General features: G+C 42.4%; 2 protein-coding genes across 2 annotated transcripts; both read right to left on the minus strand.

Moving 5' to 3' along the window:
- Window positions 1–917: 917 nt before the first annotated feature.
- On the minus strand, window positions 918–9,678 carry LOC308623163 (histone H2B type 1-M). The gene is made up of 2 exons (XM_081245196.1): window positions 9,260–9,678; window positions 918–1,305 (listed from the first exon to the last, which is right to left on the minus strand). Exon 1 carries the CDS (start codon window positions 9,647–9,649, stop codon window positions 9,269–9,271), a length of 381 nt encoding a protein of 126 aa, XP_081101322.1. The 5' UTR covers window positions 9,650–9,678; the 3' UTR covers window positions 918–1,305; window positions 9,260–9,268.
- Window positions 9,679–10,774: 1,096 nt separating this feature from the next.
- H1-4 (H1.4 linker histone, cluster member) lies at window positions 10,775–11,516 on the minus strand. The gene has a single exon (XM_081245191.1). It carries the CDS (start codon window positions 11,473–11,475, stop codon window positions 10,816–10,818), a length of 660 nt encoding a protein of 219 aa, XP_081101317.1. The 5' UTR covers window positions 11,476–11,516; the 3' UTR covers window positions 10,775–10,815.
- Between the last annotated feature and the right edge of the window lie 1,225 nt (window positions 11,517–12,741).

Raw genomic sequence — 12,741 nt, forward strand, 5'->3', positions numbered from 1 at the left:
GCAAATGGCTGGCGGAAGCCTGCAGCTTACTGGAGAACCCCGGGGCGGCGGGGAGCGGGGTGGGGCGGGGGAGCCGAAGTGACGTAATGTGGCGTATGCGTAACGTGAGGCTCTGGGAGAAGCCGCGGAACGTGAGGTTGGGTGAGACGATCCAATGAGCGAGCCGGCGTGGAGCGGCGTGGCGGGACGGCCCTTGGACAGACCCTGCGTGGGGGGGGGGCGTGGCTACGGGCGGGAGCCGACAGAGGCCGGGTGCGGAGCGACACGTTATTCTTTCCACCCTTGCGTGGCTGTACCGGAAGGAGGTGCCAATTTTCACGACTTGACACTTCCAGTTTAAACCTCAAGGTGATTTTTCAGTTTTGTGCGGCTATTTGGTAGTATCATTTCAGGGACATCCCAAGTCGTAATTTAAATCACAGTTCTCCAGGTGTGATCCCCGACCAGCAGGATCAGCACCACCTTGATAATTTAGAAATGCAAATTACTGGATCCAGGTCTAGTGAATCAGAAACTGTGAGGTGGGGTCCAGCAATCTGTTTTTAAAAACCCCTCAAGGGAATTCCCTGGCAGTCCAGTGGTTAGAGCTTCGAGCTTTCACTGCCGAGGGCGCGGGTTCAGTCCCTGATTGGGGAACTAAGATCCCGCAAGCCGCGAGGCGCGGCCAAAAAAGAAAAAAAATCCTTCAGGTGAGAAGTAATGTGTTCCCCTTAATTCAGATGTTGAAGGTGACCTCTTAAATGTCAGCTTAGCTAAACTAAGTTTTTACCTTCGAGATCGTTAACAAAGCCAAAACAGTTCTTAGGTCTTACCCACTCAGAACTTAATGCCAGAAAATAAACTGAAATATAAATAAATTGCCTGTCCAGAAAGGGGAGATCTTAGGAGAAGAATTTGAATCAACAGTGAAAGCGGAATTTCAATTATCCATAGAGTTTATTAAATATAGCATCTCATTTACAAATGTTTTGCCATCCTTTCAGACTTCCCCCAGCAAAAGTAGTCCACGGTAAATAATGAGTTCCCAGTAATTACGCCTGTAACAGAAGTAAATTGTTTTTATAATGTAAATAAAAATAAAATGAAAAAGCTAAAACACCTTGTTTAGGCACTTCCACTCGGGTAGTGATCTCCTTTTGATAAGTCAGTGTGCAGCAAATCAGGATGGGTAGGATTTTGGTGGGATATACACACTTATCTATCATCTCAGGCAGGTCAGACATCATACTTCATAACTTCTATGGCCAGATTCTCATTTTCAGTTACTGTTTGCATTCATTTCTTCTCTGCACTCATATCTCTCCCCTGATTGAAGAAATAAAAAAGGTTTGTATGTTAGGTGCCATTTTGCCATCAACATTAATATCTGCTATACAAAGAAGAGGGTTCTGTTTACATACGCTTGTATAATGTGCTGTGAGGAATCTCTGCTCCAGTGTTACCTACGCTTTAGTCATTATTAGCGTTAACAAGTAATGACTCAAACCATGCTCAGTCAAGAGATATTTCTCAATAATGTAATCTTTGTTTCAAGTCTCCCAACTACCGTTACTGGGGTGGAATTCAAATAGTTCAAAAGCGTATATTCTCTCCCTTTAGTTTTCGACCTGAAGAGAATTAGTCACTCTGATTTTCATTTTAATTCAGAGATTAAGGAAAATATAACAATTGCTAACAACTGCTAAGTGCTTATGGAATGACTATAACTGTTGTAAGAGCTTTACACAAATTATCTCAATCCTTAAAATAACTCGAAGAAGTAATGCATTATTATTATTCTCCTTGTATAGATGAAGAAAGTGAGACCCAGAAGAGTCACTCATTCAATTGAACCATTTCAACAACCAGATCTGGCCTCTATTCCTGTTGTTGCAGACGTATGTGTATTTTAATTAATTAATTAATTATGTCGCGCTGCAAATGGTTACTGAGAACCTACTGTGTCTGAAACAGTCAAGGCATTAGGGAGTCAGTAGCAAAAAAGACTAACCCTGCTCCAATGAGCTTACAGTCTTGAGAATGGGGAAGGGAAACAAATAATAAACAAATTTATGTCAATAAGTACTAAGTATAACAAAGAAGAATGAATGGAGGAAAGTAAAAAATGGGATAGGGAGGTACCATTTTACATCTGCTGGTCAGAGAAAGTCTCCCAGATATGATACCATTTTAATTAATCCGCTCAACCTAAAACCCAAGAAATGTGGAGAATATTTCAGTTATGTAACAGGTGTGATACCCAGCTGAAATACCGAATACATGACTAACTCTGTCCACCCACTGCCTCTCTCCTATCACAGTCTTTTATAGACTTCTCTTTGGTGGCTAGGCCCTTTCTCTCCCTTTTGTAGTAGTTTGCTTCTTCCATTCTTTTTCTGACTCCTCATTTTCTCTCACCGTTCTTCTTTTCCCCATGCTCCTCCTCCTTCTTTCCTAAAAAAAAATAGCCATAATTTGGCTGTGATATTTCTGTAGTTTTGTATTTATGAAATACAGCTTAACATTCAGTGTTAAAACTTTTAAACAAAATTCTAAAGCATAACTCCTTTAGTTTTCTACAATTCCTGTTCCCTGTGCATGATGGCAAATTTCATGGTTTATGAAAGGAAGAGCCACTCAAATGCTGCTTTTCATGTAAAGGAGCCTTTTCTTCTATTTAGCACTAAATGCCCATGCCACCAACATGAAACTTTCCCCAAACTTTTCCCAAAGTTGAACTCTACCTCTCCTAAGTCTCTTTTCCTGCAGCTAGGGTTTGGAGGGAAGTTGGGAGTATGAATCGAGGAGACTGCTGAACTTGTTCATCTGAATAAAGTACAAAAATTAGTCTTCCAAAAGAAATCTTATAATTTCTGGGTTCACAGTTGATCTAATGCAAAAATATGTGACAGAACAATCATAAAAAGCAAATAGTTGTAGAACTCAAGTTACAGTCGATAGATATCTAATTCAAAATTGTAAAAATATAGTTTTTCTTATGACTTTGTTCAGAATTAACCTTATCCAAGGAGGTATGGCCTTTGCCCTTTGCTGGAATGTGATCTGTAGGCCCTTGGAATGTCCTGCATGATAAGAATTATCTTTGTTTACCAGGAGGCATTGAGCTACACTGGATAGTGTAATAGGATCATTTATGTTGGCTGCTTTGGGCCATGCCATATCTGTACTAGATCCAGAGGAACTGGATACTAAAGGTCCAGTCTGGACACCAAGGCTTGGGTGAGTTTCCCTAGTTGGCAGTACATATTGTGTTGTCACACATTGTTGCAGGAAGGTGTTGTTAACACTCCATGACTCCACTGGGAAAGGGTTACCGGAAGCTCTGAGTTTGGAACCCTCCTAGATTCTGCTCCATGTGTCTCTTCCCTTTGCTGATTTTGCTTTGTGTTCTTTGGCTATAATAAACCCTAACCTTGAGTATAATAGCTTTTAATGAGTTCTGTGAGTCCTTCTAATAAATTACCTAATCTGAGGGTAGTTTTGGAGAGACCTCTGAACCCTGAAGTTGGTGTCAGATGTGTGAGTGCAGCCTTGTGGACTGTTCTTAGCTTTGCACTATGTCAAAATGGCATTATTATTATTTTTATATGCAGTTTTTATGTTTTTAATATTTATCTATTTGGTTAAACCAGCTCTTAGTTGTGGCAGGTGGGCTCCTTAGTTGTGACTTGCTGGCTCCTTAGTTGCAGCACACAGGCTCCTTAGTTGCAGCATGCATGTGGGACCTAGTTCCCTGACCAGAGATCGAACCCAGTCCCCCTGCATTGGGAGCATGGAGTCTTATCCACTGCACCATCAGGGAAGTCCCACAATGGTATTAATATTACGATATTTTTTTATCACTCAAAAATTAGGACGATTTTTTTCGCCTTAATTTAATGAATTTGGTACTTCCCACATGAGCCTAAGCCTATTCACCTAACTGCAGACTTCCAAAGAGTGATAAACATTTGTTTGGGCCTTAGTGAAAGATAAAGGGAAATGAAAGCAGTTAACTGTAAGCTTCCTTGACGATCTTACAAAACTGAGGGCTCCTGGAAGTCAAGGACAATCTTATTTCTCTTTGTATCTCCAGTGCCCATGCCAGTGACTAGCCCAGACACATTCAATGACTATCTCTTAAATAAATTGATTTATAAATAAATATGCTAGCTACTGCCATGGTACAATTTGCTAGGACATTTTGACACACATCAAGAATCTCCTTATAGGGCTTCCCTGGTGGTGCAGTGGTTGAGAGTCCGCCTTCCAATTCAGGGGACGTGGGTTTGTGCCCTGGTCCGGGAAGATCCCACATGCCGCGGAGCGGCTAGGCCCGTGAGCTATGGCCGCTGGGCCTGCGCGTCCGGAGCCTGTGCTCTGCAACGGGAGAGGCCACAGCAGTGAGAGGCCTGTGTACCACAAAAAAAAAAAAAAAAAAGAATCTCCTTATAAATCTTCATAACTGAATTCTTCACTTTAGTTTCTTCTTTTACGGAGTTTCTGCTAACTCTTAATCTGTTACCTTACACATTAAACATTGTATTTTTTTACTCATCATCAATCTTCACTCCTATATTTTAAATAAATTTTTATGTTCCCTTTAATTTCTTGTCAATTTTAAATTTCATTACCATTTTCTGTATTATTATTTTCTCCTATTTTCTTTTTTATTTTAATTTATTTATTTTGGGCTGTGTTGGGTCTTCCTTGCCGTGCATGGGCTTCTCATTGAGGTGGCTTCTCCCGCTGTGGAGCACCAGCTCTAAGCGAGTGGGCTTCAGCAGTTGTGGCTCGCGGGCTGTAGAGCGCAGACTCAGCAGTTGTGGCGCATGGGCCTAGTTGCTCCTTGGCATGTGGGATCTTCCCAGACCAGGGCTCGAACCCGTGTCCCCTGAACCGGCAGGCAGACTCCCAACCATTGCGCCACCAGGGAAGCCCTATTTTCTCCTATTTTCATATACCACAGTATTTTCTGAAATTTTAATTTTTTACTATATTTATTTTCTTCAATTTGTTTTCTGTTTCAAAAAGACCAAACGTATTAGTTTGTTGGACATTCCAAAACAGTTGTGCATCAGAGATTTGCTTTCCTGATTGCAGTTTAGGATTTCTCAGATGAATTAATTCAATTCATTCAATATTTTAAAAAGTACCTGCTATGTGCTGAGATAATGTTTTATTTAACTGCAGAGGCCGCTATTTTGTCCTTTACAATCTCAGAGGAAAGTCCATCAGGACATCATGTGGGAGTTTTATTGACTTTGTCTCTGTGGATAGTGGTCTATTATAGTCTAGGTTGCTGGAATTCCTAAAAATCTACCAAGTATAAGGGTGTTAAGTTCAGGTGATTTTACAACTTATTTCTATCTAATCTTTAAAGCACAAATACTTTTTACATTCAAGTATTTAAAGCATAAAAAGAATGATGTGGTGGTTTTAAAATATGTCCACAAATTTTAAAAATATCCTTACCTCAAAAGTGGATTCTAATTCCCCTTCTGAATATATGCTAGGTTTAAGCGACTTGCTTCTAATGAATAGAAAGTGGCAGAAGCGTCAGTGTGTGATGTTCGAAACTAGGTCGCAGAAGGCATTCCTGGCACTCTCCTTCTCTATATAATTTCTCTTTCTGTGAGATAAAGCTACCGTGTTTTGAAGACAGTCATTTAGCCCTCCAGAGAGGTCCATGTGGCAAGGAGCTGAGTTCCTCCTGCCACCAGCCACCAGGAACTTGTCTGGCATCCAAGATGGCATTCAAGCCATCTTGGAAGGCAATCCTCCAGCTACAGTCTGGAGCCTATGCTCCAGATGACTGCAGCCTATGCTTACATCTTGACTTCAACCTCCCGAGAGACCCTGAGTCATAACCACCCAGCTAAGTCACTTCTGGATTCCTGATCACAGAAACTGAATGAGATAATAAATGTTCATTGATTTAAGCTGCTCAGTTTGGGGATAATTTATTATGCAGCAGTAAATAATAAAGGAGAGCCCTACAGTGAAGTTTATGAAGCTACCATAACCTTAAGGACAAAATCTGATGAAGGTAAACCCAAAAAAGAATATCATAGAATGACTTTATGTATGAATAGTAGAAATTTTAAAAATCCATGTAAAATATGAAAATTTATCCAGCCATTATTTAAGATAATAATACAACATGACCAAATAAGATTTGTCCTAGGACTGGAAGCATGGACTAACATTAGAAAATCTACATGTACTTTACTGCAAAAGGTTAAAGGAGAAAAAGGACATTATTTCATCAGATGACAAACTTTGTAAATCATTCCTAATAAAAACTCTTAAAAAAGATTTAAAAGGAAACTACATCAGTACAATAAAGACTACTCTCATACACACACACGTGCACACACACACAGGTATTATTATAAATAATGAACTACCAAAGCTATTTCCATGAAAAGGAGGAAAAAGATGGTGACATCTAATAGCATGTCTAATATGAAATCGTTTGTGATTTTAGTTAACACAGTAGCAAGATAAAAGAGATTAAGAGAAATTGTTATTGGAAAGAATATCAAAGATTTTTTATTTGCTAATGATAGTATTATATGCAATGAAAATCAAGATAGTCCATTAAATATGGATTAGCATTAACAGAATTTTTAACTAGATACAAAATGCATGTAAATAATCAATCACTCAAGTCCCCTCCTCCCAAGAATTTCAAACAGTGCTTTGGTCTGATGCCATGTGTCCACACAGATTAGAAGGCACAACCCTATGAAAATCAGCATTATATTTGTTGTAAGAATGTATATGGCTTAGTTTAGTGTCACACAGTAACCCTTTCTGTTGTATCATTTTTCACTACATTTATTTTTCATTGTATGAGTAATCCACCAATTCTAAAAAACTGTCAGCCATGATCATTTGAATCTCACATCTGCATCATTTTCTGCATGTCCTGCTACTATGATTAGATGCATGCCAGACAATTTTACTACTGACTCCAGATCTCTTAAACTCACTTTTACATTCGTCTCTTTTCATTTTGGATAATTCCTTGTGATCTGGTTATATAATTCATGAAAATACTTCAACTGGGTCCAATTGGCTATTAAAATAATCCAGTAAGCTTTTAATTTCAGTTCTAATTTTATATGTAATATATAATTTGTTATATATATAATTTTATATGTATTATATAAGTTTGTTTATATTATATTTATATATATTATATATAATTATATATATAATTATAGAATAGCAACATTTGTTTCTATAGAAAACAAATAGAAATTCTAGAAATAAATGTATATATATTTCTAGAATTTCTATTTGTATTTTTCAAATCTATTTGATCATTCTTTGTATTCTCTTAATCCCGCACATAGATATATTTTTTAAGCTATTAAAGTTAGTCACTTGAAGTCTGTATCTGTTAATTTGTGCTTTTGTTTTCATTGTCTGTTGCTCTTGGTCATGGTGCCTTATTTCATGGTGTGTTTGGTTAATTTCGGTTGTGAAGCTGCTCATTCATTTTCTTGGATATTTATCTGTGAAGATTTATTGAGGCCTAAAATGAAGCTTATTCTTCCAGAGAGGATTTGTATTTGCTTTTAACAGGTGCTCAGGGGCACCAGACCAGTTTGGGATATCCCTAAATTAATTCTTAGCCTGGGTGTTTTGAATCCTTGTGGTATTAAAGCTGAAACAAGTAAGTGTGAAGTCTGGCTTGAGGTCCAAATTCTCAGCAGTGGAACCTACTCAGCACCAAGGTTCAAGGCAGACTCTTTGCCATCATCTGTGGTGAGTGTGTTTGTGTGTTTATTTGTAGTTCACTTTGGTCTGGTGTCTCAGCTTCACTGGGAAAGAGTTCTTATCATGCTCCCCACCATGGCCAGGCATCACATAACACCCTAAAAAACAAAGTGCAGATTTGGGTGAAGTTAGCTGTGGTGCTTGGGGTTTCACGTGGGCCAAGCCCCTGGGACCGAGAGTTCCTTACTTTTGTGGTGGCTCTTCGTTGCTTTTATAAATTAAAAAATATATTATTCTGGATTTTAATCGTTCATCCAAGTACCCAGCTTGCCATATTATGGAAAATCTGTCCCCATAATCCATGAATCCCTGTTTCTTTGGGAGATCGTGAGAACCCTAGAGTTTCTAAATTCATTCCTCCCTCAGCCAACAATGCCCTCCACCTAAATTTTCCATCTCAACCAGCACTTCATTCCCAGCCCAGCCTCATCTCCCTGGCAATTTTCTTGGTGACCTCTGACCATTGATTCCTCTCCTCCCGGCCATTCCCTCTCAGCCCCTCTGAACCTCTTTTCAGAGATTTATCTTCCCGACAAAATCTATTCCTCAGCAGTGAAAACCTTTACCCCTGTCCTACCTAGTGCAGCAAAAGCCACATCCTGCCAGAAAGGGCTTTCCTTCTCATTCTACTTCCTCTCCGTCCTTGACGCTCGGGGACATCCGGGAAAAGCGGAGAGGGTGCTGAAAAGGGGGCCTAAGACTTTAATCAGGCGCCTTAACTGATTGAGTACTGTGCTTTCCACTTGTGACCCAGAGGACTTTAAAGCTGAATGCTGCCCCCAAAGGACTATAAATTAAATATGACTTTCTGGGAAAGAAGATACAGTAGCTGACAGGGTTTGAAGGCTTCCCTTTCCCTTTCCTCGGTGCCTTTAGGATAGTGTAGGATCCTCCTCTCCCTCCCCCACCCACTGCTCAGAGCCTCAAGCAGAAACTGCACCAATTACAAAGCAAGAAAACCAGAAAAACCTGTGTAACATTTGAGTGAAAACTCCCATTTCCTTTAGCATTTTTTCCAGAAATACATGTCTATATGTTTGTTTTTTTTTAAAAAAGGGAAAGAGTAATGGAAAAGATCCGAGCAGAATGAAGTCAGAGCATCCTCCTTCGTGCTCTGGGTAAGGGGTCATCGCCAAATTCCGGATCAACCTTAGGATCAACTTGGAGACCTACACACGAAGAGGAAAGCTGTACACTTGAAATGGAATTTTCAGTGCAAATTGGTATCTGGTTATGTGGTATCATGGTTCTATGGAAATGTACTTGCCCATAGTGAGCACGCAATTAACGGCACATATTGTTATTTTCTAAGTTCCTCATAAGTATTTTCTACGCGGCTGTATTAGAACATTAAAGGACAGTAGTGAAGCTTTAAATTTGGCAGGAGACATCCGAAAATAGCTTTTGGAATGAAAGGATTACAACTCATCTGCTGAAAGCATGCGTGGCTCTTAAAAGACCCTTTGGGGTTAGGTGTAAAGACGCTTACTTGGCAAGTTTACTTGGAGCTGGTGTACTTGGTGACAGCCTTGGTGCCCTCAGACACGGCGTGCTTGGCCAGCTCCCCGGGCAGCAGCAGGCGCACGGCCGTCTGGATCTCCCTGGACGTGATGGTCGAACGCTTGTTGTAATGTGCCAGGCGCGACGCCTCGCCCGCGATGCGCTCGAAGATGTCGTTGACGAACGAGTTCATGATGCCCATGGCCTTGGACGAGATGCCGGTGTCCGGGTGGACCTGCTTCAGCACCTTGTACACGTACACGGAGTAACTCTCCTTGCGACTGCGCTTGCGCTTCTTGCCATCCTTCTTCTGCGCCTTGGTCACTGCCTTCTTGGAGCCCTTCTTCGGGGCCGGAGCAGACTTGGTGGGTTCAGGCATTGTAGCGTTAAAAATTCGAACACTCACGCTAACACCTGGGAAAAGAGTCGCCCCCACTGAGGCCACATTTACTTATAGATGCGGTATTCAAATTAGGTTAGTAAGATTTCGCTCATGATTGGATTAATTTTATTGTGGCGTCACAAACAGGAATGTAAATGATACTAGCAGGTCTACCTTTTCATTGGCTGTTTAGTTAGTGTGCTTTGACCCAATCAGAGAGGCCTAGACTAGACTACCCATAGCTAGTACAAATAGCCTTTTGAAGCACCTGCACGGTGTATTTCACAGCAAGCAGATGAGAGGAAATGACAACACGCTAGCTTTAAGTTTGTAACTGAAAGCAACTTCTCTGTTCCTTTGGATAATTTCGTACATTGGTCCGGGCCCCGCAACTAGTCGCCGTGTTAATGTCCAGATGGAGCTAGTGGACAAGCTCGATAAACGCATTACCCCGCGCCCTGGGCAGCTAACCAATAAGCAACCACCACCTGCACATAACCTCCTGGGCTGGGTCACCCTCTTAAAAGTTAACAGTTCTTAACCTCTTCGTTCTCTATCGGAAGTCCTGATAATTTTTGTTACTTAGTAACCATGATGCTTAAAATACTTGGGAGTATTTTTCCCGCAAACATGCCAATTTTGCCTGTCGGCATGCCCTTGTTAATTAACCAAAGAAAATGCAAGTGGCTCATTAAATGATAAACCATCTTTCGTGCAATGGGGTAAACATTTAAATTTCATTTTAGTGGTCTCCAGACACCTACAGAACGCAGTGCCTGGTATATAGCGGGGGGGAGTTCCTGCTCCTAACTTTGTACTCTCCCTTACCGCGCTCTTTGGGGCGAAGTGCGGGCCAACTTACAACCAGCGATCTCCACTCTCGCCGCACCCTGGAGCTTGAAACAAGAAGCTTACGCTCAGGCCTGTTCCCTGGTCAGTCTAACCTCGCTATTACGTTTCCTAAAGGGACTGTGTCACGTTGTACTACAGCCGAGGCCATCAAGACCCACCCCGGGGAGGGCGGCCCCTCGCTTGCGGCCTTTTTCTCCTAGCCCCCGCCCTCTTAAAACGTGCCAACAGCTCTTTTCCTGATATCTTTGGGTGGCTCTGAAAAGAGCCTTTGGGTTGTGTCGAGCTTCTAAGCCTTAGGCCAAAGGAACTTCCTATTTCTTCTTGGCTGCCGCCTTCTTTGGCTTGGCTGCCTTAGGTTTGGCGGTCTTTGGTTTAGCCGCCTTGGGTTTCACCGCCTTAGCTTTCGCTGGGCTCTTGGGCGCCTTCTTCGGCTTGGCTGCTTTCGCTTTTTTCGGACTTTTTGCTTTTTTGGCTCCTGCAGCCGCGACAGGCTTCTTCGCCTTCTTTGGGGTCTTCTTGGCGCTCTTCTTCGGGGTGGCCGCCCCCGTCGCCTTCTTGGGCTTCTTTGCTCCTCCTGCGGGCTTCTTGGGTTTGGCCGCGCCCGCCTTCTTGGCTTTGGGCTTAGCCTCCCCGGTGGCCGCCTTCCTGTTGAGCTTGAAAGAACCCGAGGCGCCGGTGCCCTTGGTCTGTACCAGAGTGCCCTTGCTCACCAAGCTCTTGAGACCCAGCTTGATGCGACTGTTATTCTTCTCTACATCGTAGCCCGCGGCCGCCAGCGCCTTCTTGAGCGCAGCCAGAGAAACGCCGCTGCGCTCCTTGGAGGCAGCGACAGCCTTGGTGATGAGCTCGGACACTGGGGGCCCGGACGCTTTGCGCTTTGCAGCACCTGCAGCCTTACGAGCTTTCTTTTTCACCGGCGTCTTCTCGGCAGGGGCCGGTGCAGCAGGCGCGGCGGGCGCAGTCTCGGACATGTTGAAGGCGGGTGTTAGAAAAGCAATTCGAGCCGGAAGCAGAGGCACTGGCCGGGACTCGGGCCGCGCCGCTGCGCCCGCCCGTTTATATAGGGCGGAGCTGCGTCGTGATTGGTGCGCTGTCCAGCCCGCCTCGCTGGCAGCCTCAGAGTGTCCTCTCGGATCCCGAGTTGTGTTTGTTACACCTCAAAAAATGCCAAAAATATCAAAATTCTCTGCACTGAATTGCCCGATTTTTCCCAGAAAATGATCCCCAAAGTCTCAGGCTTCACTCAGGTCTCAAATTATGAGGAAAGCTCAAAACCTTATGCCAAAACCCAGCAATATTTCCCGCCGTGCTTGTCAAATTTCAACTCAGAGAAACAAAACTTTCTATTTTCTTCGTAAATTATAAACCGATCTTTAACTGTGGAGTTTTCTGACCTCTCAAATATGATTCTCCAGGTGGTTAGGTTCTTATAGGTCCAAAAAGCATGTAACTGGCATTAGGATTTTTATTACAAATCTGCACTTAAGTGAGGGAAGTAACACAGGCTCCTCTGAGAGTCCTGCCTATTGAGCCGAGGGCATTTGAGTTCATCAAACTGGTTTAGTTTAATGCTAAACAAATTATTGCCCATATGAGGTTAAATGTTGGACCCCTGGGACATCAACGTATGCAGCCACGGTTTTATTTCTTTCTGCTGCGTCTGGGTTTTTAAACAATTCCTTAGGATAATTCTTTTCCTGTCTGCTCCCAGGGGTTGGGGGAGGGGCTGTTGCTTCTCCTCTGGACAACTGCTCCATGAGTTTAGATACCTTGAATTCAGGATATTTGGGAAGGAAAGGGAGTCCAAAACACAGATACACAGATGGAAAAGGATTAATTTTCAAATAACACACAGATGTTTTCTATGAAGTCACTGGGAGCGGAGGTGCACTTGGAAGAATTTGTTTGCAGTCTTGCTGAGTTCTTTTGGCATATGCTTCAGGATCAAATACAAATATACTCTTTAGAACTGGAATTCAAGCGTTGATCATAAGGGGAACCAAATGGAAACTGTAGACTATAACATATCTATTCCCTTTACTGGAGAAACCCAGACCCTGTTATCACTGAATAACTGATGAATGACTAGTCCACACAGCAAATATGGCTTCACTCATGAAGATTCTGGCCCTATGCTTCCCAGAGCTCCATCAAAAAGAAAATAAGTTCCGTGTAGGATCGAATGACAAGTTCAGATTTCCAGCTCGGAAGCAGAGCTTTGAAGGACAATCCACGTT

The sequence above is a fragment of the Mesoplodon bidens genome (genome assembly GCF_964165515.1).
Source record: "Mesoplodon bidens genome assembly, chromosome: 10".
NCBI classification, from domain to species: domain Eukaryota; kingdom Metazoa; phylum Chordata; class Mammalia; order Artiodactyla; family Ziphiidae; genus Mesoplodon; species Mesoplodon bidens.

Coding starts and splice junctions, on each gene's coding strand:
- H1-4 (XM_081245191.1), bottom strand. CDS start 11,475: ATGTCCGAGACTGCGCCCGCCGCGCCTGCTGCACCGGCCCCTGCCGAG.
- LOC308623163 (XM_081245196.1), bottom strand. CDS start 9,649: ATGCCTGAACCCACCAAGTCTGCTCCGGCCCCGAAGAAGGGCTCCAAG.